Raw genomic sequence first — 25,170 nt, 5'->3', positions numbered from 1 at the left:
TCTTATTCAAATAGAACGACAAGGTGTTCCTTCCGATCCCGTTCGACCGTGATTGAACTCTCTCGCGCTCTCGTAACGTTATTCTTTGATAAAGGTTTTCGGACAAAACGCATCTAGGAATACATAAAATCCTTTCTCTCGCACAAGTAAATTATATCAAGGAAAAAGAAACGAAACGGAGCTTGCTTATTTTAGAGAAGACACCTCATACAATTTATCATGAAATTATTCTATTCTAAATATTATATTAATTTATTCAAGCAATAAGTTGTTCAAATGATGTAGCTTTTGATAGTCCTCCTTTGAACTTAGCTCTTCTCTTGTTTCATAAAAATTTGAGAATAGTGCATCACTGCTTGATTTCTTCATGAAGCCATAGTTTCCAAGGCGGATTCCATCGTTTTTAGGGGACTAGACGACCAGGAAATCAGTAAGAAAGCTAAAGAGAAGAGGGAGAGAGAGAGAGAGAGAGAGGGGGAGAGAAAGGAGAGAGAAAGAGGGAACAGAGAAAGAGAGAGACCGCGAGAAAGGGTTTAGGTAGGCCGGTGTGGAAATCTAAATCGGCGAGAGAGCACCGCGCTGTGCTGGCCGCGCGGGCACAATTACCGGGCGGCGAGTGTCGAGGAACCCCATTTTATATATTAATAGTCGAGATAGCCGCCTGTGTGTCACGTTACCGAGAGGGCCACCTCGGTTAGGACGGCGGGAGCTCGCGGGGAGAGCGGTCTCGGAGGATCGTTGTTGGGAAGTGGAAGAGGTCGGGAAGGGGGAGGACCGATCGCGCGGGAGCGAGAAGGCTCGAGAGGCTCCTACGATCGATCGAGGGAGATCGAGCGATCGGATCCGCGGGGGCGGCAGAGGGGGGACCTCGAGGGGAGCCTCGAAATGATAGATACGAGGACGGTATAACGCACGGACCCCTTGCATCTCTACATGGTAGCCTCAGTTCCAGTTCGCGATGGAGGCTACTTGCTCCTTCTAGCACTAGGTAGTCGTGCATTTCTTATATATCAGGGAGACTTACAGAGCGTGATCGGGAAAGAGGAGGATAGGGTGAGGAAAAAAGGGGGACAAGTCGACAGAGAAGATGAACAAAATAGAGAAAGGTGCAATAACTAGATAGGGGAAAAACAGAGAGAAAGAGAGAGAGACAAAAAGAGAGAGAGAGAGGGAACCGTAAGAGTTGAAGAGGACACTGCCGGAAAGAAAACGAAAAAAACGCAAGAGAGGGTAACAAGACAGGAAAATAAAAAGAAAACTCTGGTGGCGAGGTGAAAGATCGAAAGGGTGCAAGCTCGACGAACAACATTCTAGACCACTTCCTCGAGGAAGCAAACTGTAATCTGTCCTACATTACGTCTTCTTGCGCTTCTTCCGCGGTTTCTCCCCGTCGGTAGTGCGCGCGGGGGATGACAACTCGCGGTGGCGACCCAAGACGAGCGTCGTAAAGCTGCATTATTTCGCGGCGCGAATCGCGCGTAATACACACACGTACACATCATCAGAACGTCATGGCAGAACGGAGGTGACCGGATGCTGGGCGGTGCAGTGATTCGATTGATTCGCTGAAGAGTGTTCGTGGCTTCCACCGAACTTCCGAGTGCCGCGTTAAGTGAACGTACGTGTGCGTGCGTGGGTGCGTGCGTGCGTGCGTACGTACGTACGTACGTTTGTGTCTCTCGCTGCGTGAACGTACGTACATACGTTGTGCGTGCTTGCGTGCTTGCAAGCGAGCGCTGATCGGGGCTTATACAGTGACGCCTTAGGCGCTCTTGTGTACGTGCGGGTTCGCCAAGGAAGGCGAAGGCGGCGAGTCCCTCGGCTGGTCACCGAGGTGGTCCACCCAAGTGAGAGTATCGTCATCATCCTCGTCATCAGCCCCCATCTGTGCGCTGTCGCATTTCAATCAGCGTAGCGTAGAGGAAGCAGCGGCCGGACGCGCGCGCCTCATTGGAGCTTTCTTCGATTCTTTTGCGGTAGGAAGCCGCTGGACGTGAGATCGGCATCGGTAAGATCGAACAGGTGATCATTGACGAGGCCGGGACCGGTTTGTTGTCTTTTAGCGAAATATTGAATCAAATGAAAATTTAAAATCAAAACGCGCGCTTATTTTAATGCGGTTTAAGTTGTTTTTAATTTTAATTGTGATAAAGATAAACGCAAAAATTGTCACGTAAAAGTTGATTTCGAAATTTGGGGTAATTAATTAATTCAATTTGAATCGTTAATCGGTCAAAAAATGCAAGTTCTAAGCATTTACATTGATGATTTATCAAACCATTTTTTGAGAATTGAAATAAAACGAAATGAAGTTGGGGATATCCCGTGTATAAATTGCACTTATTGACATTTAAAGATTGATAGGCAAATCGAATTATTATTTCTAATTGAATAATAAATCGTATGAATCTGTTTTGTAGTATTTTATAAATGTATTTGTTAAGGAATATCATTATTAGAGTTTACCCAGCTTTACGAATTCGTATTTTACGGCATGTTCGATTAGTTGACCGCGTCAGAGAATCCACGTCATAGTGAGGTACGTCATCCGCCATCATTTCTCTTATCAGGCGCAGCTATTATATTATCGTTGGAATAAAGATGATTACGTCCTTAATTTTGCCAGGTGCAAAGTATATGTATATAGGTGTCTGGCTAAATTGATTTTAAAGGTGCACACTTGTCGGGACTTTGCAACGATGTCATTGACACTAAGAAATTAGACAGAGAAGATACGAGAAACTCAGAGAAAATTTTATTAGATTTCTCGCTACGCAATAATGATATTAAAAATTCATCCACTTATAATTCTCCTTAGCATAATTTCCATAATAATATTTAGAACAATTTGTCAAATATTAGCAAATTTGCCTAAGCTTTATGTGCCAATATTGTGTAGTTTATTTTTTCATATTTGTTGACGTGATATAATATACAGTTTTACAAATGGAGCAGAGTCTTTATAAACTCCCATTACTAAAATGTAACGCAAGATGCATTATTTATGTAGGCGTTAGGTTAAAGTTCAGCAGCTTCTATCGTATCGCGGAAAGCATTTAGTACAAGTTTTACGAAATAAACAATCTCTTATCTATCTTTAAATAAAAATGCAATTTTTAACAACTATCATGATGATTAATTTTATTAAATATTACACGCGAGTACGAGTATTAACAAGTAAAAATAAATTGTTAAAGTAACAAGTTATTTAATAATAACAAGCAGCATGAGGTGCTTATACAAAATTGCAAAAAATTGACTGTTTACTAAAATTGCAAATATCCTATATCGGGAACGGCACGAATCTCTAAGAAGAGTCGCGTAGGCGCGCGGATTCGCGTGCATCGCGAACGCGCAGATGAAACGGCAGGGAGGACGGAGCGGGAGATCGCGCTCAGGGAAGAAAGAGAGAGATGGGTAGAATGCGAAGGCGTGCGAAGCGGAATGACATTGTTTGCACCCGTGACGTCACTCGTAATTGTAACGAACAATGAGAGGAGGCACGACTGTGCGATCGCGAGCCGCATATGCCCCGCGAGCTAGGGTTACCTGACGTCAGTGCCAAGCTGGCAGGCTAAATATGTAGAAAAAAAAAACTGTAAGTCTGGTAAGCCTTACAATTGCAGATTGATAAAACCGGTCGCTAATTAGGATTTGGACAGTCCATGGAAGCGTAATAAATACGAATTATTATTTATTTATTTTTGTTATTTATTTTCTTTTTTGAAAAACATGTTTTATTTTGTAAAAAATATTTAAAGAAGTCGTTAATTAGATTATCTAATTTTTATCAATAAATATTAACAAAATATGTTATTTTATCGATTAATATTTATTATTGTAAAAATTAAAATAAAAGTTTTGAACAAGAAAACATTATTTATTCTGAAAGTCGCTAATAAAGCAAATTATAAATTAATTTTACTTATTTCATTAGGTTTGACCCAAATTCTAAGAGATTTCGTTTTGTTTGAAGAAATATACGAATTTGATTTATTAATAAAGATGAGCTAAGCAAATGTTTTTGCTATGTGCGCATTCCAAAAATTATCACTCGCGCGTTATAATGTTTGTTGAATTATAACATTTATTCATAAAATATTATGACAATCAAATATAAGTTGAACCATTTTTTTCTGTAAACACAGCATTATCAAAACGCAATACCAAACGCACTAAATTCTACAAATACTCATTATATTACGCGAAAAGTGCATTATCTTTGATTGCAAACTGTTAATTTTGTCAGACAAAGGATAAGTGTCAACATTTCGTATCACCAAATATTTCCTCATATTGCTTGCACACATGATCATGCCACATCTGAACATTGTGATAGGTTGTTTCCATAAGACAGTAAATAAACTCTTGGCAACATTCTAAGGCTGCGCGTGTTATCATCGTTTGACAAGAAAAGACTTCTTTGAGAAGAAGACAGGCTGCAAGCTCGATTATCGACGATTTCGTGACGATATTAATTTATCGTCAACCACGTGGGCATGCCATTAACAGCTTTATCTAGCCGTAACTTGCATGTGCGATTATTTCATTTTGCTACGTTTCGCAGCTTAACCACTGTCTTTAAAGTTAAAGAATCCTTGGGCAAAAGAAAACGTAAATGCCCGGGTATATTGTCTGCATAGAAAATTACATGTGTGTAGTAATGTAGCGGATATTTTATATTTTGCATGATCAGAAATATATGTATTGTAGATATATATTTCAGGCAGAGTAGTAATATTAAAAAATGATAGTATTAAAAAAAATTATGGATGCTGCAATAGTTTGTAAGAGTTTATAACGCATGTATTAGATTGTGACATATATAGACAGCCTCTTCACTAGTGATTTATTACTAGCGATTACTAGCCGAACATATCATTTTAAGAATTATATAATACATAAACGATGCATAAACAACATCGTGCGTGTGCAGTGCGATGTTGCGTCTCAAAAAGATTTTTGTGTCTAAAGATAGGAAAATAACAAATTGTATAGTGATATAATTGCAATCGCGCCGGATGATCGTGATTTACAAACGAATGGTGAAATGTGTTTATATTTTTCATCTACTTATCGTAACCAGCATCAGGTGACGTAAATTTAACATATTGTGTGTTATTATTCTCGCTGCTCGATGAAAAACGTGTTTTCACAGACAGACGTAACGAGTTGCAATAAGCGTTTCCTTATTCTGATTATCGTTATGTGCTCCGTAACATTTAACATTTTATCTTCCAGAGGAATATATCTGCATTAGAGTAATTCATGCAGAACCATTTCTGCGTTTTAATTTGAGTCAACTAAACTGAGAATTAAATCTCAATTAATCTTAACGGTTATGGAAAACGCGACTTATAGACATATATCTTTATAGATGTCATTCCAAATTGCAGCTATTAAACTCGTTTCAATAGTCAGTTTTAAATCGGATTTGATTTAAACATTTTTTTCCGTTTAAAGATACATTTTGTAAAAGATATATCCTTTCTCGAAAGAAAATTTTGAGGGAATATTACAACTTTCAGAACGCATGGCTCTTCTCGTGCCAAGCAAGTGAAATTTGCATTCGCACGTCCTGACAATAGGAATAGCAACAATAGGAATTGAAAAAGCGCAACAAGCTACGAACATAATAGAAAATTTACGTACTTTTGTTGGAAGGCGTGAATCTGTTTCTGACCACATAATTGACATCTCCGATCGTTTATCCGGCACGTGCTCCATACATTTTGCATATTCTACCACGACCGTGACAGTGACAACGATAGTTTAATAACGGATTTACACGGTTTAGTTAATTGATAGATTTGAACAATAAAAATACATGAGGCACGAAATTTTGAGATATTATCCATTTGTGCTATGATCGAATATATAAACTGAAAGAGCGCAACGTTATATTTCTAATTATTTAAACATTTTTTGATTGCTTATTTATCTTTGCCGGTTAAAAGAATTTTATTTTATAAAATAATTTTAAATAGATGAAAAAAGTTTGAGATAATTATACATATAAACATCGTAATACATTCTGAATATTTGCGTTTCATGATAATTAATTAAAATTTTCTGATATATACTATCACATGAAAGAAATGTATGCATATGAATAAATCTAATGGATGGCTAAAATTTCGAAGAAGTCGTTACACGGATTTAGAATACTTGAATAATGACGAGAATAAAGTCGCACTATGTGGGTTTAAAAATTCTTGAAAAAGTAAGACTTACAAAAAAGTTAGAATGATTATAAAGAACGGAAAAACATATGAATATCACGGACAACAAATTCTGTAAATTTCTGCCATAAATAATAAGGTTCGTAGCTTATATAAATTTCTTTAATGAAAGATTTTATCATTTTCTCTGTGGAGGAAAAAAATGCAATGAATAGAAACATGTTTAGAGAAGATTACTTAAAAAAAAAAAAAAGAAAAATATAATGTATTTTCTCGATCGACGAGGAGACGCGAAATCGATCATTACGTCAAATCCGCCGGCGCTGTGTCCGAGGTCGCTCGCGATCGCGCGCGTCGCACGCGGAAGCTAACGAGCAGCGGAGTACTTACAATGGACAATATAGCGTTAGAGCTACGAAGGGAATTTCGTTTGCAGAAAGAGGGAGAGAGAAAGAAGGACGGAGAAGTGGACGAGCGTTCGGTCATTGCGGCGACGGCGGCGGCTCTCGATCGGCCGAGGAAGGAGGAGGATAGACTCCGACGAAGATGATGTTCGGTAGGATCAGAAGAGAGGAGGTCTTCTCCGGCAATGGCTGATGGCCGTGGCCGCGATGTCCGCGGCGTATGAGCCGCTCTGTCGCGAGGACGACGGACGTTAACGCTGCCCGTATAGCAGCCGGAGGAGATCCACGCGGAATCTACGCGATCGTGACGTGGTGGGCGGACGCGGTGCGTGAACGAGGATGAAGGGACGGTCCCTCGAGCCACGAAACGAGGAGCTGCGTTGTCGCGAGTGAGTCGCGAGCGGTGTCGAGGAGTGCTCGATTCCGGCGAGTTACGGCGAGTGCCGGAGACGCGGGTTCGTTAATAAACGCATGTACGCTAACAAAGAGAGTGAGAGTGAGAGAGAGAGAGAGGGGGGGGAGAGAGAAACGGCGAGTCAATCAGACACTTCCGTAAACAGGAGTGAATGGGCACCGTAACGAGTGCCGCGAGCGGGTGAATCGGATCTTCGGTGAAAGAAGAAGTTTGCGCGATCGATTTAGAGAGGTTGAACCGCGAGTGCGCCTTCGATGACCCTCGAAACTACTCGTCGAGATCTACGTTCGAGATAATCCCCTTATTACCGCGGAGAAGACCGTGGTAGTTCCAGAAACAAGTCGGGATCCTCGCGGGAGGGTTGTTGAGAAGCAGAAGAGACTAAATTCGAGCCCCTCGAGACAGTGGTGGAGAGCGCGAGCGAGGACGCGCGCACCGCAAGTAGAAAAGGCTCGACTGAGATCAGACCACTCGGCCTGTCACTTTCCTTCCTTTCATCTTCGAGTCCTCGCGGTTGAGGGCCGGGACTGATCGACGCTCGCGTCGTGATTGACTTGACGCTTTCCGGTGAAGCGCCTCTCCCGAAAGAGAGCTTTGTCGGCGTCGATCAGACTTACAGCGTAAGATTCGTGCGAGATGAGACATGAAGTGCAACGCGCTCATTGTAGCCAGATGCAGATCGGCATCTCCCGGGACCCGGTCGGCCGCGGCTCGTTAGGTTTGACAGTAGTGATCTTGGTGGTACCGTGCGCGACCTTAAGCTCAGCAGTGCACCTTGCGGTGAGACGCGCGTTGTAGCACGTGCCCGAATCGTGGAAAAGCCGTCACTCTCGAAAAAGTCCGATTGGGGGGGTACATCTGAAGGCGCAGCGGGGCGGCAGGAGGACGAGGAAAAAAAAGAGGAGGAGGAAAAGAAGGAGGGGGCGGGGGTGGAGGAGACGAGGCAGGGTGGGCAGCACCAAGGAGGAGGAAGCTTCCTCGGTGCGCGATCTCGGTCGAAGGGGGCGAGAAACGTGTGTTTACAATTCGGCGTGGTTGCCTTCGAGGATGAGCGACGGCGGTCATGCCGTGTAATTCGAAGGTGTATCACGCCACCGTCGCATCGTGCACGATCGTCGTCGCCGCCGCCGCTGCCGCATCCGTGGTGGTCGTCCACACTGTCCTGCTAAAACTGTTGAGACACGGCAGAATCGCGGCATCGCCGGAAAGATGAGCTCGATCGACTTCGACGAGGTGCTGGTACACGTGGGCGAAAAGGGCCGATACCAGAACATCATGTACTACTTACTGTGCATACCTGCCACTCTGCCGGCCGCCTTTTTGGCGTTTTCACAAGTAAGCATGTTATCTGATTTTGTTTCAGGTGTGCCTTTAGGTTTGGAGCTCTCGTTCGAGGTGGAGATTACAGTATCGAGTACAGTAGAATCTTATAAAAAATCACAAGTTTTATTTTTTATTTATGTAACAGAAACTTCAAATATTTTTATCTTTCAAAATAATGCCGTGTGAAGAGCAAGTTTATAATAAATGAAATTAGCGAAAAAGTTGTCGATTTGACTAAATTTTTCAACTTTTCATCCTTTCAGGTAAAATATTTATGCATATAAATTATATATCTAAATATTTGAACCGAAGTTAAATTTATTCAAATCAACAACTTCCTTTCAGTATATGATTGCATTTAAATTATGTGTTGTCTTTTTGCAAAATTAGAGTGATGATCTTACTGTTTGAGAGAATTTTTTAAATTTAGATTCTTGATAAAACATACAGGAAAAATAGACAAATAAACTTAAAAATATACATATTCAAATTTATGGATTTGAAAAATTGAATCTATAATGAAAATTGCTAAATTAACATTATTATAGAAGGCCGATACAAAAGTAATACACAGGTCCGAATAATTAATCTTAATTAAGACTCGCGATTTCGAGATAGGTGTTCGTGAGTGCCTCGCCAGAGCACTGGTGCAAGGTACCGGAACTGGAGAACCTGACGGATCTAATGTCGTTGGACGAGAGGAAGGCGCTCTCATTGCCCTACCAGATCAAGGCCGATGGCAAGAGGATTTACTCCAAGTGTGAAATGTACAACGTGAATTATACGGAGATAATCGATTCGTGGCTCAGAGGCGCCGATCTGTCCAACACCACCGACAGCTCGTTGTTGACCACGTCTCCGTCATTTGACTCACCGTCGACCCGATTGTCATCGCCGCCGGTCAGTAGCCCCGACTGGCCGGTCATCAAGTGCCGGTACGGATGGAACTACGACACCAGGGACTACGACAGCACCCTCGTGACCGAGGTAAACTCGACTTTCTCTCTTTTACCGAAAAAAGACCGCATGCCGTTTGCCGAGACGACCGTTTCCGTAATAAAGCATTTGAAACACTCGCGTCTCGCACTGATTGCGAGTGGGCAATGTTATAGTTCTTGTTTGGGCGGGTCTGATGTAGAGAAATTCAAGTTCTTTCAATTGTCGCCATTAGAAGATAATGGAATATTTTGCGATTAATAATTATAATAAGTTTTAATATTGCGTGCCCACGATTTTATTTTGAGAGAAGAGGGTTATCAATTTTATCAATTTTCGGTGTTGGCACAAATAATTTTTAAAATTTTAGGAGGATTTGTACATCTGTGACGCATCTAAATTCTAACTCAAAATATTCCATTTTTTAAAATGAAGTATTTCAATTAAGAACCGAGTGACATATATTCTGCGCTTTCCGTTTTTCCTAGTATCTTGCGTATTTATCTACTAACGACAATGTTTTCTATTGTTACATGTCGTTATGCAATATAACGTGGCGTAAAAAATTGTTAATTCTCGCAAGATAGTATTATTATTACGTTTTTACGAGTGGTTAAGTCACTAATGTACTTGTGTCCTTTTAAGTGTCATAAAAGATCTGCGGAATAAAATGTACACAGAAAAAAACAATATAGCCAATAACATATGTAATTGCGGGCTGTCAGCTACATAAAATACTCAATACTATAATATTTACTGTTAATGCAAGTACAATGTTGACACTGCAATAGCATATATTATTGTATTGAGTATATCTGTAATTGGCAACCCGCAACTACATATCTTATTGGATATATTGAATTTTTTTTTTAGTGTACTCACATTGTCATTAGAATGTTGTAGAATATGAAATACAGAATAATTTTAGATTATTCTTTGAAGATAAAATTATTCTATCAATAATTTATTTATATCTAATTAAAAGATTTATATTTTTAAGAAAAATTTATTCAGAAAATGTCAAAAATATGATAAAAGTATTTAAGGAATACAATCATGGAGAAGTCAATGTTATTCGATTTAATTACACGGTTTTCTGAAACATTTTGGATTCGAGTTACGAATCAATTCTTACAAAAATGTCGAAAAAATAAGAATTATCTTAACATAGATGCTCACATCTAGTTTCCCCATTTCCTTATAGTGAGAAGTATGCTTTGACGATTTGCTTAATACTCCCACGACATTTTAATCGTCGCTGGTAAATTTCTTCCTCGCATAGCATTGGATTTCACCCACGTCGCCTTGGCCTTTGGCTTCGTAGTGTCTCGGCGTTTGTCCACCAGCGATGCCATAGCGGCAAGTTTTCTGCAATCCCGTTCGCGGAATGAAGTTACGTGTCTTCTCGCATGGACGATTTCGCTTTCCGTGAAGTATTTGCCGGCGATGACGAGTATATGATTGGCACGAATGGATTAAATTGTGCAGCGCGGATTACGTGTGATTAATTCCTATTAAGCGCGATCTCGTGGAACGAAATAGCCAAAACTTCCCGCGTGTCTGTCACAGTTCGCGGTAGGATTTATCATTGTTGGGAAGTATTCAAATTGCTAACGGTATGTTGTACATTTGTAATAAAAAAGAGACTAAACAACCAAATATTAAAAGAACGAAAGAAATTAAAAGAACGTAATTGATTTTAAACTGAAGTTTTTGAAATAGAATAAATAAATATGTGAGAGAATTTTCTTAACAAAGCTCAAGAAGGCGTAAAATTAATATTGTTATGAATCTATGATAGATGACTCGTCGCATCCTCTGTTTGTAACGAGACCAATTATTTAACTTGCATAATAATTTTATCACCATTCATAAAAATTTCCATTATAAGAATTAAATACCCGATATAACATCAAATTACTTTCAGGATAATATAAAGCGTGTTTCTTAAATGTTTTCCCGAATCCAGAGACATTTTCATATATTAAATATAAATGAAAAGTAGTCAATTTGTTTGAAGTAGTCAATTGTTTATTTCTGATTTATTGCCGTCAATATTCTGTGCTTGAGATTTTATACTTCAGTTTTGTAAAGCTTCTCGAGAAAGCTACATGTGTCTACATTAGGTCTCAACAGCGCGTATCGCGTTTCCGAAAGAACTCGTGGCAATTTTCCGTATTTGAATACTGAAGGAAACAACTGGGCCGGCGGGTAAACCTCGCGATCACGTGGCAGCAGTCGTAAGTGTTCATTAAGACATTATTAAATTGCCACAATTAGACAACGTGGTGAGCTGCTGTCGTAATGGGAATCGCGATGTACGGGGGTCGAAGATCTAAGTAGGCGTGCTTTTTTTTTCTTTATTTGTTCTTCTATTCGATTCCGCACCGACTTTGCTGCGCTGTGAGTGTGGACTCTAATCTTACAGCGGGCATCATTGAGACAATAAATTGACGTACGTGATAAACCATAAAATCATAAAGTAATCTCGCAGATCGTAACGGAGCATTATTACGACAACTCTGTGTCCATGACAACGCAGACAGTAGCATGTTGTCAAAGCGTGAGGACATTTTTTAAAGAAACAATTTACAAAATATTACGAAATTACGTCGAGCGAGATATTTATTTTACGTATCTGAAGTTATGAGCTTCTGCCAATATTCGTTTATGGTGTTTATCAGTTGCATCTGATAAATCAGAATTATCAGAATTATTTCTCGCGCGTTTCTCAAATATCTGATAAGCGCGACGTTAAGCCAGTATACTCCACATAGTTGCGTTTTACATTGTTCATTGTATATTTGCTCTGCTCTGCTCCTCCTCGATATTTGCATGGCCCGGCTCGTTTTTATTCAGTGCGACCTCCACGATTACGTGAATTACAGCCGTTGCGTTTCCGTCCTTTCAATTAATCATCCGCAAAATTTATTTAACTGACGTGAAATACGACAACACAGCCGAATTTAGCTCCCTTTTGCACGGGGATTTAATTTAATGCGATAAACGTGGGAAATAAATCTCGTTGATTTGTATGCGCGTCACGTTTCGCTACACCATTATCGAGTTAGCGAATTAAATTATTACCCGGAATTAATGTACCGCTTGTCATCCCTTCTGCGTTTTTTCTTGTTGAAATTATTGCCTAACGAATTGCTGTATACGAATTAATTGCGCTGCGGGCAGCGAATTAAAAAAATCTGTACGCGATCTTGGACACAGAGTGACCGCGATGAACAATCGACTTGATGTCGGCGTGATGAAACGATTCATCACACGTTCCCCGAAATTGCGAGAGATGACGTAGCGCGTTTCGCGTCGACGCAGCCGATTTCTAAGATATATCGTTTGAGGGTCGACACGCGCGAGAATTCCTAGCAAACGAGAATCGTCAACAGGTGAACAAGGTTGATGAGCGACCGAGTGACTGGCCGATAGGTTGCAGCTTTGGTGGCGTCAGCAATTGCCGACTAATTTACCTACCCCCGCATCCGGTCATGTGATATGTCACATCAAACGCCTCGCACAAACTGCCAGCTCTCTTCATGCAGAGGGTATACGTTCCTACGTACTTGGTTGCTGTCCAGCGATCGCAGATTGTGGCCCCGGTCAGCGATCGCAGATTGTGGCCCCGGTAGCATACGGTCACATCGGGAGGGGATGGCTAGTAACTCTAGCGACACGACCGCACATGCGCTCAACCGAGTTTGAGCGGGCTGCAGCGTCTCGGAAAGTCTCGGCTATCGTCGAGAGCGCTCGGCTCGTGCGAGAATCATATTATTTATTACTTAATTTTTTAGTATTGTAATTTATTGTCTTATTTCAATTATAATAAATTAATTATAATCAAAAGTTGTAATATATCATTAAATACACAAATAAAAATAGAAAGTGCTGACGAATTAGTAAAATAAATAATAAGAATGTAAATTATTAAGTGACTTCCACGCTACCCATGAGGTACCACTAATATAGTCCAGTTAAATTAAACTTTGAAAATGAACTAATTGTAAGTGCTCAAACGGCTGAGCGCATGTGCGGTCGTGTCACTAGAGTTAAGGCCCCCGCACACACTTTTGCATAACGCACAACGTATGTATGTACATAAGCAAATTGATTGGTCCATAAGCAAAGTGCATAAGAAATTCAACCAATTGAATTTCTTATGCATTTATGTTATGCGTTATGCAAAAGTCTATGCGGGGGCCCATAGGGCTATCATACACAAAATGATATAAGCTGCATAAGCATAGCATAAGACCGTTGAATCAGTCAGTTCCCAGCATAAAGTCGCCATATTTTGATATACATAAGATGTTTATTGGCCTAGAGCTCTTATGCTATGCTTATGCAGCTTATGTCATTTTGTGTGTGATAGTTAATTGTGTTGATAGCCCTACGTAATCTTTTTAATCGCACGTCTAACGATGTATCTATAAAATGACGTTTCTGTTACGCAACTTTCATTTTCGAAGACAGCCAAGAAGTAACAGAATGAAGTAACAGAACATGTAAGCAATGAAATACTCGTGTTTTCTATTTTTTAAGTATTATTTTTATTGAAATACTTGACTAATTGTATTAATTTCAAATTTATTTTTGAAATTTATATTATTTCTGTTGGTCGACCTAGAGAAGTTTTTTTTTTTTTGCAAACATGAAAAAGAGAGACACTGGCAAAGCGTGCGTAGGCGGTCGCGCTTGTATATTTTACTTCCGATCCGATGATTTATTGTGCTCGATTTAGAAGCTTTGCTCTTAATGACACCACGCCGCGCGAGACCGTGGAACGGGTCATTGTCTTTTCCGTGTGTGCCGACATGTGACAAGCCGAAGACGAATACGCCGCATATCCACCACTTCCTGCCCGGATCTAATTTGTTTCGCGGCCAAAGATAATTTATATCCATACTTCAAATACATCTGATGTACATTTGTAGTCCGCTTTGTATTTCAAACGCCGTACAACATTGTGTGTGTAATTACAATTAAATTATTAGCATTATTTGACGTGACTATTTTTAAGATTTGAAAGAAAAAAAAACAGAAATTAATATTCATAATAATAATCTTTATTATACAGGAAAAACCGGTTTTGTTAAGGAATTAAAAAATTTTGCTGGATTCAGATCTAAAAATAATATTGTTAGACCGTCGAAACAATTATGAAAGATGCATATACTGGTTGCTAGAATTAACTTGTTATAACTTGTGGCTATACGGAATAAATATATTTCATGGAGTGATAATTATTTCTTGCTTATTTCAGCGTAAGGATACCATCATTCTAAGTATTACGTGAATGAACGGCCAGCTTAATGAATACATGAATATGTATGGACGTGCAAAAATACTTGATAATCGCTGACTTTAGAATATTCAAACTATAAAGTAAAAGCTCCGAGTTTTTCTGTCGCATTAATTACTTCAAGTGGGTGAAACATATATCTTAAATCAATAACGGTAGCGGTTCCATTAGGAAAAAAAATGTTTGGGATTAAATAAATCTATGTTAAATATCAAGGAAATGTTTATTTTTAGCATTCATATCTTCTTAATATTTTACTACATTAATACCTGAAATTCATAACTTGATTTATTTATTATATATTATTAGTACTATAATTTGTAGTAAAATTTTTCCATAATTATTATACCATGAAATTATCATAAACATCACAATTTTTTGTCTCAGTATATAATCAAAAATATTCTATGTAATTTGCTTAATTGCTGCTTCATAACAGGTAAAAGTATATGTGTTTTAATTCGCACCGCGGCAGGCGCTGCATGACTTTTTCGTGACGAAACGAGCGATGTATAAATGATAAAGGGGTGACTGGAGCATCAGCGTACGGCTGCATACGGTAGAAAGTGATAGCGATTAAGAACGGAAAACGGAAGGACAGGATTTGCCTCGATGGCTCTTTGCGTCATGTGTCTGCGTAAATCCGGAGCTCATGTAAATACGCGTACGTAGCCAAGAGCGTAGATGAAACTGATGCAGTCCTAGAATATCGCATAGCATGCAGAAGTTTTCTAGTCACGTCAAAGAAGGATGTTACGCAAAAGCCTGTTTTTATTGTTCTCAGGGGAAGTAAAATAGACATCGTTTCTCATGGTTTTTAAGATGAGCAATCCGATGGTGCATGATAATTAAAATTATAACGTATTCAAGACGGCTTTTCAGTGAATTGCCAGCAATTGCACGAGAACTTTCCTTTACGCCTGATATTCGTTATTAAATGGATTGTATTTATGAGGTGCTTTTGAAATTTTAATATAACGTTAGTTTCATTTATATAATACTCTATGTAATTTTTGAATAGATTAATTTATCATACCAACCTTCCTATCGTTTCTTGCATTGTTTCCTCATAGTCCAATACTTCCGACATTTTATTTCGATGTCGAACTTTTTACTTGTCCAACAAGCGGCGCAAACAATCGCGGTAATGAACGACACTGCGGTCATATCAATATTGATTTCGAAGTGTGTCAGGGTGACAAATACAGGCGTGTTATTAGTGTCCTTATGGGCGCGTGCACTGCCCTTGACAATAACTCGATAACATCATTAGTGGGCACTGTACTCTCCTGTCTTTCCGTGCAATTTATCTTTTGCGCGTTTCGCGCAGACCTCGAAAGTCCGTGAGTGGCAATTTGCTTAAATCAAACTTCATGTCAAAACTATTAACACCCACCGGTAGGCTTTATTTGTCGAGGCTAATAGGCACTCGATTGAGATTTCGTTTGTCCATACGTGCTTATTAACTCGGAACGGCACTCCCCGGTGTTATTTTTACTAATGACATTAATTATATTTTCAAGTTAATGGAAATTTTCATAAACTCACTTAAAACTCCAAGTACGAGATGTCAACGTCTTCAATGATCTCTCGAAAGTTAGTCTTAAAACCGATTGAATATAATAAGACAATTTATTTAATAAAATTTATATATTACTTAATGACTCATTTTATGAAAAATATAAACTTAATGAAATTATCTTATTCTATTCAATTGATTTTTAATTACCGACTATAAAAAGCTAAAACCTTCGGTGAGAAAAAAAAATCATAGCTATCCCGCTCTTTAAACGGACTTTAATTTCCTCAATTCTTTAACTAGAGTATTAGTAAAAATTAATTACATAAAATGTGCATATTATAATCAAACAAATATATGATATATGTTGAGTTTGTGTCGGGTTCGCTACGCGAGATCGTCAGAGAAGAACGAAAGAGACGGTGAGAGAGAGAGAGAGAGAGAGAAAAAGAGAAAGAGAGGGAAAGAGATGCGGGGGCTTTAAAGGGCGCGAGGGGAGATCATGTTCCTCCTGTCAAACGAGGGTGATGGACACCTCTCACTGTGGGAAGCTCACCAATACACCTTGGCGGCCTTCGGATGGCGCGCGTACGGACATACGCACGCACACACGGCGTCGTCGTACGAGCTTGTGCGATTTCCATGCTAAAAGCTCGCACACGTACACGCACGTGCCCCCACTCGCGATAAACACGAGCGCGTTTATGTCGGTAGCCTCCTGCGTAAACGCAACGAGATGAAACGCCCCTTCTACCGCACTGCTGCTGCTGCTGCTGCTCCAGCTTCCCCCTACCGATTCCATTCCTCTCGCGCGCTTTCCCGCGTGCGTGTGTCGCCGATGCTGGGCCCGACAAACAAATGACGATCGGCCGAGCGACGCGTGTGTTCACACGTGTGCGAGCACGCACTCCGGTTCACCACTAATGTCGGCGCGCAGCTATCCGAACGTATGCATTCTACGGACGCACTGGGTGCACTTCGTGTTACGTTTATCATTAAATCTCGGCGATAAACTCGCGGCCGAACTTCTCCTGATAAATGCTATTTGGGTCATGTAAAATACTTAACATTATAATACTAAGCAGCTATTATGCTGCTTAGTATTAATGTTACAATTCTTCGAAATTTACCGTAATAAATAATTGCATAATTATATTTTATTTTAAATTTTTGCAAAAGTTTTGCGATGAGTCTCTCTAATCGATTTTCTTAGCAGAAACAATCAAGGCTCTTTAACGTTTTGACATTAAATATCTTTGTGTGTAAAACTGTTCAATTTCAAAATTTACTAAATTTTTTCCTTGTACATCGTTAAAACGAACAGTTGTTACATTTCACGTTGAATTATCGCATTTGGAATTGAGTAAGTCTAAGAATTTCAATTAATTTAAACGAGAGTTTACGCATTCTAGGATTACAGCATCTTATATTCTTATACCATGATGCAAACCTTACGAAACGTGACGAGTTCTCGTAGGATTACGGAGTCGCATTTATTTGAGTCGCGACAGTCGTAGTTGCATATGTCATATACGCGTTATGGTTATTTATTTATTTGAATCGCGACACGCACATACATATTCTGACATAGAGAAACAATAGTAATTTTATCACATGAAAATGATAGCGAGTAATTGCCTTTTCGCATCAATTATTTCTTACCGTCAATTTTATTCTCTTAAATTATAATGTATAACGTAATCAGTATTTGTAATTTCCTTATGTGAAAATTTTTCATCGTGTTTGTACGATTTCATATTATACAAATTTTTGCTTCTGATATGCAATTTGATACTAGTTTCTTGATTAAATAAACCATAAATAAATAAATAAGCTTTAAAATATTTGAATGAAAACATATGTTCCTCGAATTTTTCTCGAATAACTATTATTATTATTAACAAGACACATATGTTCTTTAAAAAAAATTGATTGTATGACGTAATTAATTAAATTTTAATTTTAATTTTTGTTAAAAACTCTAGCATCTTCTGTAGAGATAACATAAATATAAATTACATGTTGGTATCTTGAGAAATTTAATTCCTTTTCATCTCAGTGTCTCTAGTTTATTATTTTTAATCGTTGAATTACTTTGATGTACAATTTTGTACTGGCGAAGTAGTTTAATGGTGTTCTACATCCACATAGCTAGACCTGGTATGTGACAACAGCTGGTGGCCTTCCACGTCGACGACGTTCTTCTACGTGGGCAGCCTCTTCGGCAACGTCGTGTTCGGTTGGATTGCCGACAAATGGGGCAGAAGGACGGCTTTTTTCGCCATCCTGTTTCTCGAAGTGATATTCTCCATCGCCACGAGCTTCAGTCCGAACTACGTGATCTACACGGCGTTGAGAACCGTAAATGGTCTCTTTTTTCCTGCCATTTATCAGATACCTTTTATACTTGGTACGTTGGCCACACACAAATCGTAGACTACTTAATTTTTAACACAAAAAATATAATTAAACAATTTTAAAATATAATGAGGGAGAGAGAAAGAAGTCTGAAACCTTTTTCAACTTAATAAGTAGAAATATTAAAATGTCGATATTCATACAAAATGCAAAACACTTCTGCATGATAAATTGTATTTCTGCAATGTAAATTTCGTTGCAGCTCTTGAGCTAATGGGACCGAGATACCGAACGTTTGCTGGGATGGTGATTTGTATGTTCTTTGCCATAGCAATGTCCCTGCTAGCATTGCTAGTAAGTATCTTACCGTTAAAGAAATGCGAAGGAACAAAGTGGTGTATAATCGTTTTAAAAAAAACCTCGAATACTTTAAAGCTTGCACTGTCACGAAATCTCGCGTTATCTCGCGGATCTTGCAATAGATTCACGCGAGGGTGCAACGCGGATCATTTTGCAGGCGATCCATCAGCGTGTATCATACGATGCGAACGTATGCAAATACGAGTGGTCGGTCGCTGCATGCTAATACAGTAGAAACATTTCTGCATTCAGATGGGTCGCCGAGGCGAACGCGCATAGAGGCGAATAATCTCTCAAATTTCAAGTTTTGTGTCAGGAAACTTGAGATTAAAAACACAGCAACTATTTTACCCGAGTTGTCACTACATACTTTCGTTCTCTCCCTTCTGTCTTATTAGGGTTACTTGTTAAGACACTGGTATACCCTGTCGTTAGCCACATCGGTGCCTTTCATTCTTCTCTTCAGTTACTACTGGATCATCCCCGAGTCACCGCGGTGGCTTCTCAGTAAGAATAGAATAGACGAGGCGGAGGTGATAGTCCAACAAATGGCAAAAGTCAATGGCAAAACAGTGCCTCCGAACTTTCTCAGAAACATGGAGGTAATTTCACTCGATATTTAATCGCTAATTCCTTTAATATCCGCTTAGTAATTCATAGAATACGAGTAAAATAAGATATCATGTCCTCGTTATTTTTCTTTCCGCGATACGCCTAAGGGTCATATGAAGTCATTAGCAACATTATTTGCAGATAGAAATATTAAAGAGGCAAAGGGTATCGTGTAACGGTAGGAATTCCAATAACAGTAACATCGACGTGGAGGGCGAGAACAGAACGCCGCCGCCATCCGCGACGCCCATGGACCTGATCACAAATCCAAACATCAGGAAAAAGTTCTTCATTCTCGCCTTCGATTGGGTGGCGAACGCAGTGGTATACAACGGACTCTCCTACAACACGACTAATTTAGGTGTCTCCGATTACCTGGCCTTCTTCATTGGTAAAGGATACATTCTTCTCTCTCCTGGTCAACTTAATCGTTAACATAAATGCATCGTGATCTCATATATATGCTTCTGACGATACGTTGGAGAAAAATGATTATATTGGATAATTCTACAGTACAATCGATTTTTAAAATTTTTTATTGCAGGAGGAATCGTGGAAATTCCATCGTACTTTATTACGTGGTACGCAATGGACAGATTGGGTAGGCGATGGGTACTATGCGTGACCATGATGCTGGGTGGGGTCGCTTGTGTGTCCTGCATGTTCGTACCCGAAGGTACTACTTCGTCGATTTATGTCCGATTCAAGTATCTTTAATAAATCGAAATAATTCACATACCTAAACGAACTTGAGAATTATTTTTGATAATTAAATTTAATTATTTATTTTGTCATGTATTTTGTGTCACATATTACATGTGTAGGAATATGTAATGTTAAATATGATATCCCTAACACATCGATGATAGAAAACGTACAATGATGATTTATCACGTTGCTCATCTCCACATTATTCGATTATCTCTGCGGGATAAAATTGAATAAAAGTATTAAGCAGAATCGCACGCCTTTGCGTCATGGCGACCTCAACGTCATTACCTTATTGAATTCGTCATGATATTGTCACACACGTCCAATGTGAGAGGCAATTACTGTTGCCGACGTCACGACGTTTATGAATAAACGTTCGACCTGCTTATAAATTAGTTACCGTCATACTGAACACATAGCTTCTCTCATCAGAAGCCCACGATGTTCATTTAAGCTTCAAAATTTCTATTGTAAAGGAGACAAGGGAAATTTAAGAAAAGTTAAAATGATATAAGTAACAAAATCGAGACTTAGATTCCATCCGTCCATGGACACATCTTACGTACATCGTCCCCTTTGTCGCAGCAGACGCGGTCTGGGTGACCGTAAGCCTGGCGATGATCGGCAAATTCGGCATCGCTGCGTCCTTCGCCGTTTTCTACGTCTTTGTCGGCGAACTACTGCCGACTGTACTAAGGTCTCAGGCGATGGGCATAGCTTCCTTCATCGCCGGCATCGGCCTCCTCACCTTCCCCTACATCGTTCATTTGGCGGTTTACTCGAGAGTCTTACCCCTGATTGTGATGGGATCACTGAGCGTCGCTGGCGCGCTCACCTCCGTATTCCTGCCGGAGACGCTCAATATCCATCTACCGCAAACGGTTGAGGAGGGTGAGATGTTTGGGGCTGATTTTAAGCTGTGGTCCTGTCCGACGATACCGAAGTTAGTAATCTCAGTGATGAAAGGTTTGTCAGAATGTAAAGCAGAAATTTATTTTCTAAAACTTTGGAAAGCAATTTTTATATAATTAAATTTATATTTTATAGCAAATTCTCTGATTTTATTTTTAAATTGCTCTTGTATAATGAATGCCAGTCTTTTTTTTAGCCTTGACATAATATTAATGAGCGTCTTCATATTTACGAACTGAGGTTGATACTTGATACTGGTTTCAGGAAAGGTTCAAGCAAGACCGAGTCTGTGCCGATGAGGTACTTAGTGAACGGCGGACCGGGTAATCGCTCGTCTACCTCGAAAGTCGCGCCCCAGGAAGGTGCGACTACGTCGGAGGGCGAGAAGCCAGCTACCGCGCTGCCCCCCAAGGGAAAAGAAGAGGCGAAGAACTTAAGTGCACCTAAGACGGAGGAGCTGACGAATGTCGAGGTCGTCGGGCCGAAGACGGTCAGCAGCACAGTGGTGGAAGTGACCGCGTGCCGGAAGTCGCAATGAGAGACGGGACGAGATAACAGTCTTATAATTAACTCTTTACAATGTTGTATTATAATTACCAGTATAGACACGCGTTGTATTTATTTTTCCATTTATTATAATGTACTTCCTTGTGAAACCTGCCTGAGTTTGTCGACTAGCAAACGATTCGATCCCTATCTTTTTTTTTCTGTGCTGCTGAAGAATGCTTCCAACTCTCGTCGCGGTGTGTGCGTGTACATTGCGTGTGAATGATATATGCGTATGAGTCAAGAATTAACGTCCGGGATCTACGAGAATTCTAGAGTGTAACGCTACACTTTTTTATTTGTTCGGTTAGACGTCGAATTTTACATTTTGTCTTTACGTTAAGAAAATCTTGTTGTGATTTTAATTAGCTTAAATAAAATATCTTAATATCTATTGAGACGAAGTGTGACAATCGTCTAAGCAACTTTGCACGATTGCTTATTCATTTCTAATCACTGAAAGCGAGAACAAAAAATGACTTCGTCAATTGCAGTTTGCAGTATTGTTAAATTCGATACTGCCACGAAGTAACAAGTAGAAAATTATATAGGCGGTCGGACCGTCGGACTGTCACCAAGGAGAACTCAACAGTCGCTTGTTTCTGTTTAAATGACATCTTAGGCAAGTCCGCGACCTCTTCGTTTCTCTTATCCTTAAACTTTAAATACCGACTTTTTTATGCAATAATCATAATTTGATTCCGTGCATTTTGTCTTGAAATCTCACGATACTTAGTACAAAATGCGTGAAATTGTTCACATCCAAGCCGGTCAATGCGGCAATCAAATTGGCGCCAAGGTTAGTATCTTTAAAAAAATTATATGATTAATTAATCTTGAGTAGTTGTAAAATTTAAATGTGATTATATTATGTTTTAAATAAATATCTTCAAAAAAATGTGTAATATATAAAATTTAAATTTTTTAAATAATCAGAAATTAAATGTGTAAAGTTCTTAAAATTGTTTTCGATTAATAATTTATACTTCTGTTTTTTTTTCCTGTTATGCTAATCTCTTCGCAGAATTAATTTATTAACTTAATTTTTAATTCTTTTTAATCGCTTGTAGTTTTGGGAGGTGATTTCAGATGAGCACGGTATCAACCCTGAGGGAACCTATCACGGAGACTCGGATCTTCAGTTGGAACGAATCAATGTTTATTACAACGAAGCCGGATCAAAATATGTACCGCGTTCGATTTTGGTGGACCTCGAACCCGGCACAATGGATTCCGTGCGTTCGGGGCCCTTCGGACAATTATTTCGACCGGATAACTTCGTGTTTGGTCAGTCAGGGGCCGGCAACAACTGGGCCAAGGGTCACTACACTGAGGGTGCCGAGTTGATAGACTCGGTGCTTGATGTAGTGAGGAAGGAGGCCGAAAGCTGCGATTGCTTGCAAGGATTTCAACTCACGCATTCTTTGGGCGGCGGTACCGGATCCGGAATGGGTACTTTACTCATCACGAAGATACGAGAAGAGTACCCGGATAGGATCATGAGCACCTTCTCCGTGGTACCGTCTCCCAAGGTTTCCGATACAGTTGTGGAGCCCTATAACGCTACCCTATCGATTCATCAATTAGTGGAGAACACTGACCAAGCATATTGTATCGACAACGAAGCGCTCTACGATATTTGTTTCCGTACTCTGAAGCTGACTACTCCTACGTATGGTGATTTGAATCATCTTGTATCGGTTACCATGTCCGGCGTGACAACTTGTCTAAGGTTTATGACATAAAAATGATTATTATTAAATAATTATTATTTAAAGGAGCAAAAAACTAGCATAAAAATACTTATAAAAGATTATAACATAAATTAATAAATAATTTATCTTAAATGTGATTATAGATTTCCAGGACAATTAAACGCCGATTTGAGAAAGCTCGCGGTGAATATGGTACCATTTCCTCGTTTGCACTTTTTCATGCCGGGCTTCGCGCCCCTTACATCCCGAGATAGTCAACAGTACCGAGCTCTCACGGTGCCGGAACTCACGCAGCAAATGTTCGACGCGAAGAATATGATGGCAGCTTGCGATCCACGACACGGTCGTTATCTCACCGTGGCGGCCATCTTCCGCGGCAGGATGTCGATGAAGGAAGTGGACGAGCAAATGCTCAACATCCAGAATAAGAACAGCTCGTACTTTGTCGACTGGATACCGAACAACGTGAAGACGGCGGTATGCGATATCCCGCCACGCGGTCTTAAGATGTCCGCCACCTTCATCGGCAACTCTACGGCTATTCAGGAACTATTCAAGAGGATCTCCGAGCAGTTCACGGCGATGTTCAGGAGGAAGGCCTTTCTTCACTGGTACACCGGCGAGGGCATGGACGAATTAGAATTCAACGAAGCGGAATCGAACATAAACGACCTGGTGTCAGAATACCAACAGTATCAAGACTCGACGGTGGAGGACTATGAGGAAGAAGAAGTAGAGGACGAAGAAGTAGAGGACGAAGAAGAAACGGAGAAGTAGAAAAAACAAAGAATCGCAGAGGATCGCGTGTGCTTGCAAAACTTTTTGACGATTTTTCTTTTGTACAAGTGTTTTGTATCTATTACTTTTACCTTTTTTGTAAACGTTTTACAACGTTTTTATATATGTCTATTTACTTGAATTTTTAAACGTTTTAATTTCATTTGTTTATGCTTTTTTGTTGCAATTTACAAAAGGTGATACGTATTGGTAAAATTCTGAATTAATTTTTCTGATTAAATTTTTGCAATAGATTTTTCTAAGAAGGCTATATTTTTATGCTTAGGCAGCTAACACACGAGTTAACTCTTCATTACGTTAATCAATATCTCTATCACAGTTAATGACATTGTTCGTAGCTTGATATAAATACCTCTTAAATAAGACGAGTAAACGCTGGCGTTTAGACGCGATTCTCGTTATCGAACTCGTTATCGTCCTTCTGACCAACTGACATTGATGAAGCCAAGGCCTCGGCAAAAATTGGCGATCGCGCATTATCTCATCGGTGCCCCGAGGGCAAACACTTTATTATTGCGTACAATAAAGGAGAACGCGTGTTACTGCGCGACAATTTCTCACCGCCGCTTTTTATTCTATTTTCTTTCTTTAAATAATATAAAAATAATAAATGTATCTGTGTGGGGATAAAGAAATGTATAGCATAAAGAATTTTTTTTAATTTTGACAAGATAATTTTTCTTCAAAATGTGAACATAAGGAAATGTTGAAAGTACAAAACAGTTATTTCATTAATTGCATTTCAAATACATTATTATATATTTGCATTTCAAATACATTATTATATAGTTTAAATTATTATATGTACTATCTGAATTATCTGATGTTTTGCTATTAACTGCAACTCAAAACTCGTTTAACAAACTCAAAAAATTCCAGAAAAGTTGTTCTTGACATTACCTTCATTGAAACAGGCTAGTATATGAAGAAGATTTTGAGTACAGTATACTGTCGATAAATAGCGGCATTATTAAAATGCATTTTAATTCGATAAAAATATATGTCGAGATAAAAATTGCTATATGTAAGAGAATGGGTGTGATAATATTAAAAAAATCTAAAAATATAGGA

At 39.3% G+C, this 25,170-nt stretch overlaps 2 protein-coding genes across 5 annotated transcripts; both read left to right on the top strand.

The window, feature by feature from the left end:
- The first annotated feature begins 529 nt into the window (after positions 1-529).
- Positions 530-21,980, top strand: LOC105839119 (organic cation transporter 1). 4 transcript variants are annotated; one of them, XM_012685185.3, is made up of 10 exons: positions 530-2,008; positions 6,619-8,336; positions 8,943-9,311; positions 18,239-18,497; positions 18,708-18,799; positions 19,204-19,407; positions 19,559-19,808; positions 19,962-20,093; positions 20,714-21,071; positions 21,305-21,980. In XM_012685185.3, the coding sequence occupies exons 2-10, from the start codon at positions 8,211-8,213 to the stop codon at positions 21,576-21,578; spliced, it is 2,064 nt and encodes a 687-aa protein (XP_012540639.1). In that variant the 5' UTR covers positions 530-2,008; positions 6,619-8,210; the 3' UTR covers positions 21,579-21,980. The 4 variants fall into 4 exon arrangements, with proteins under 4 accessions (XP_012540639.1, XP_028045997.1, XP_036147434.1 ...); XM_028190196.2 differs by having other exon boundaries at positions 541-2,008; positions 20,717-21,071; XM_036291541.1 differs by lacking the exon at positions 530-2,008 and having other exon boundaries at positions 8,212-8,336; positions 8,939-9,311.
- Positions 21,981-22,112: 132 nt separating this feature from the next.
- LOC105839121 (tubulin beta chain) lies at positions 22,113-24,332 on the top strand. Its single transcript, XM_012685188.3, has 3 exons — positions 22,113-22,385; positions 22,657-23,318; positions 23,445-24,332. The coding sequence occupies exons 1-3, from the start codon at positions 22,329-22,331 to the stop codon at positions 24,076-24,078; spliced, it is 1,353 nt and encodes a 450-aa protein (XP_012540642.1). The 5' UTR covers positions 22,113-22,328; the 3' UTR covers positions 24,079-24,332.
- Positions 24,333-25,170: the final 838 nt, after the last annotated feature.

This window comes from Monomorium pharaonis, chromosome 8, assembly GCF_013373865.1.
Source record: "Monomorium pharaonis isolate MP-MQ-018 chromosome 8, ASM1337386v2, whole genome shotgun sequence".
In the NCBI taxonomy this organism is placed as follows: domain Eukaryota; kingdom Metazoa; phylum Arthropoda; class Insecta; order Hymenoptera; family Formicidae; genus Monomorium; species Monomorium pharaonis.
The sequence above is the reverse complement of the archived record's forward strand: the minus strand, read 5'-3'. Positions and strand labels throughout refer to the sequence as shown.

What these genes read in the sequence shown, in the direction of transcription:
- LOC105839121 (XM_012685188.3), top strand. Translation starts at nt 22,329, where the DNA reads ATGCGTGAAATTGTTCACATCCAAGCCGGTCAATGCGGCAATCAAATT. An exon ending in GCAATCAAATTGGCGCCAAG is followed by an intron (nt 22,386 to 22,656) that starts GTTAGTATCTTT and finishes AATCGCTTGTAG; the next exon opens with TTTTGGGAGGTGATTTCAGA. An exon ending in GGCGTGACAACTTGTCTAAG is followed by an intron (nt 23,319 to 23,444) that starts GTTTATGACATA and finishes ATGTGATTATAG; the next exon opens with ATTTCCAGGACAATTAAACG.
- LOC105839119 (XM_012685185.3), top strand. Translation starts at nt 8,211, where the DNA reads ATGAGCTCGATCGACTTCGACGAGGTGCTGGTACACGTGGGCGAAAAG. An exon ending in TCAGATACCTTTTATACTTG is followed by an intron (nt 18,498 to 18,707) that starts GTACGTTGGCCA and finishes ATTTCGTTGCAG; the next exon opens with CTCTTGAGCTAATGGGACCG. An exon ending in ACTTTCTCAGAAACATGGAG is followed by an intron (nt 19,408 to 19,558) that starts GTAATTTCACTC and finishes CATTATTTGCAG; the next exon opens with ATAGAAATATTAAAGAGGCA.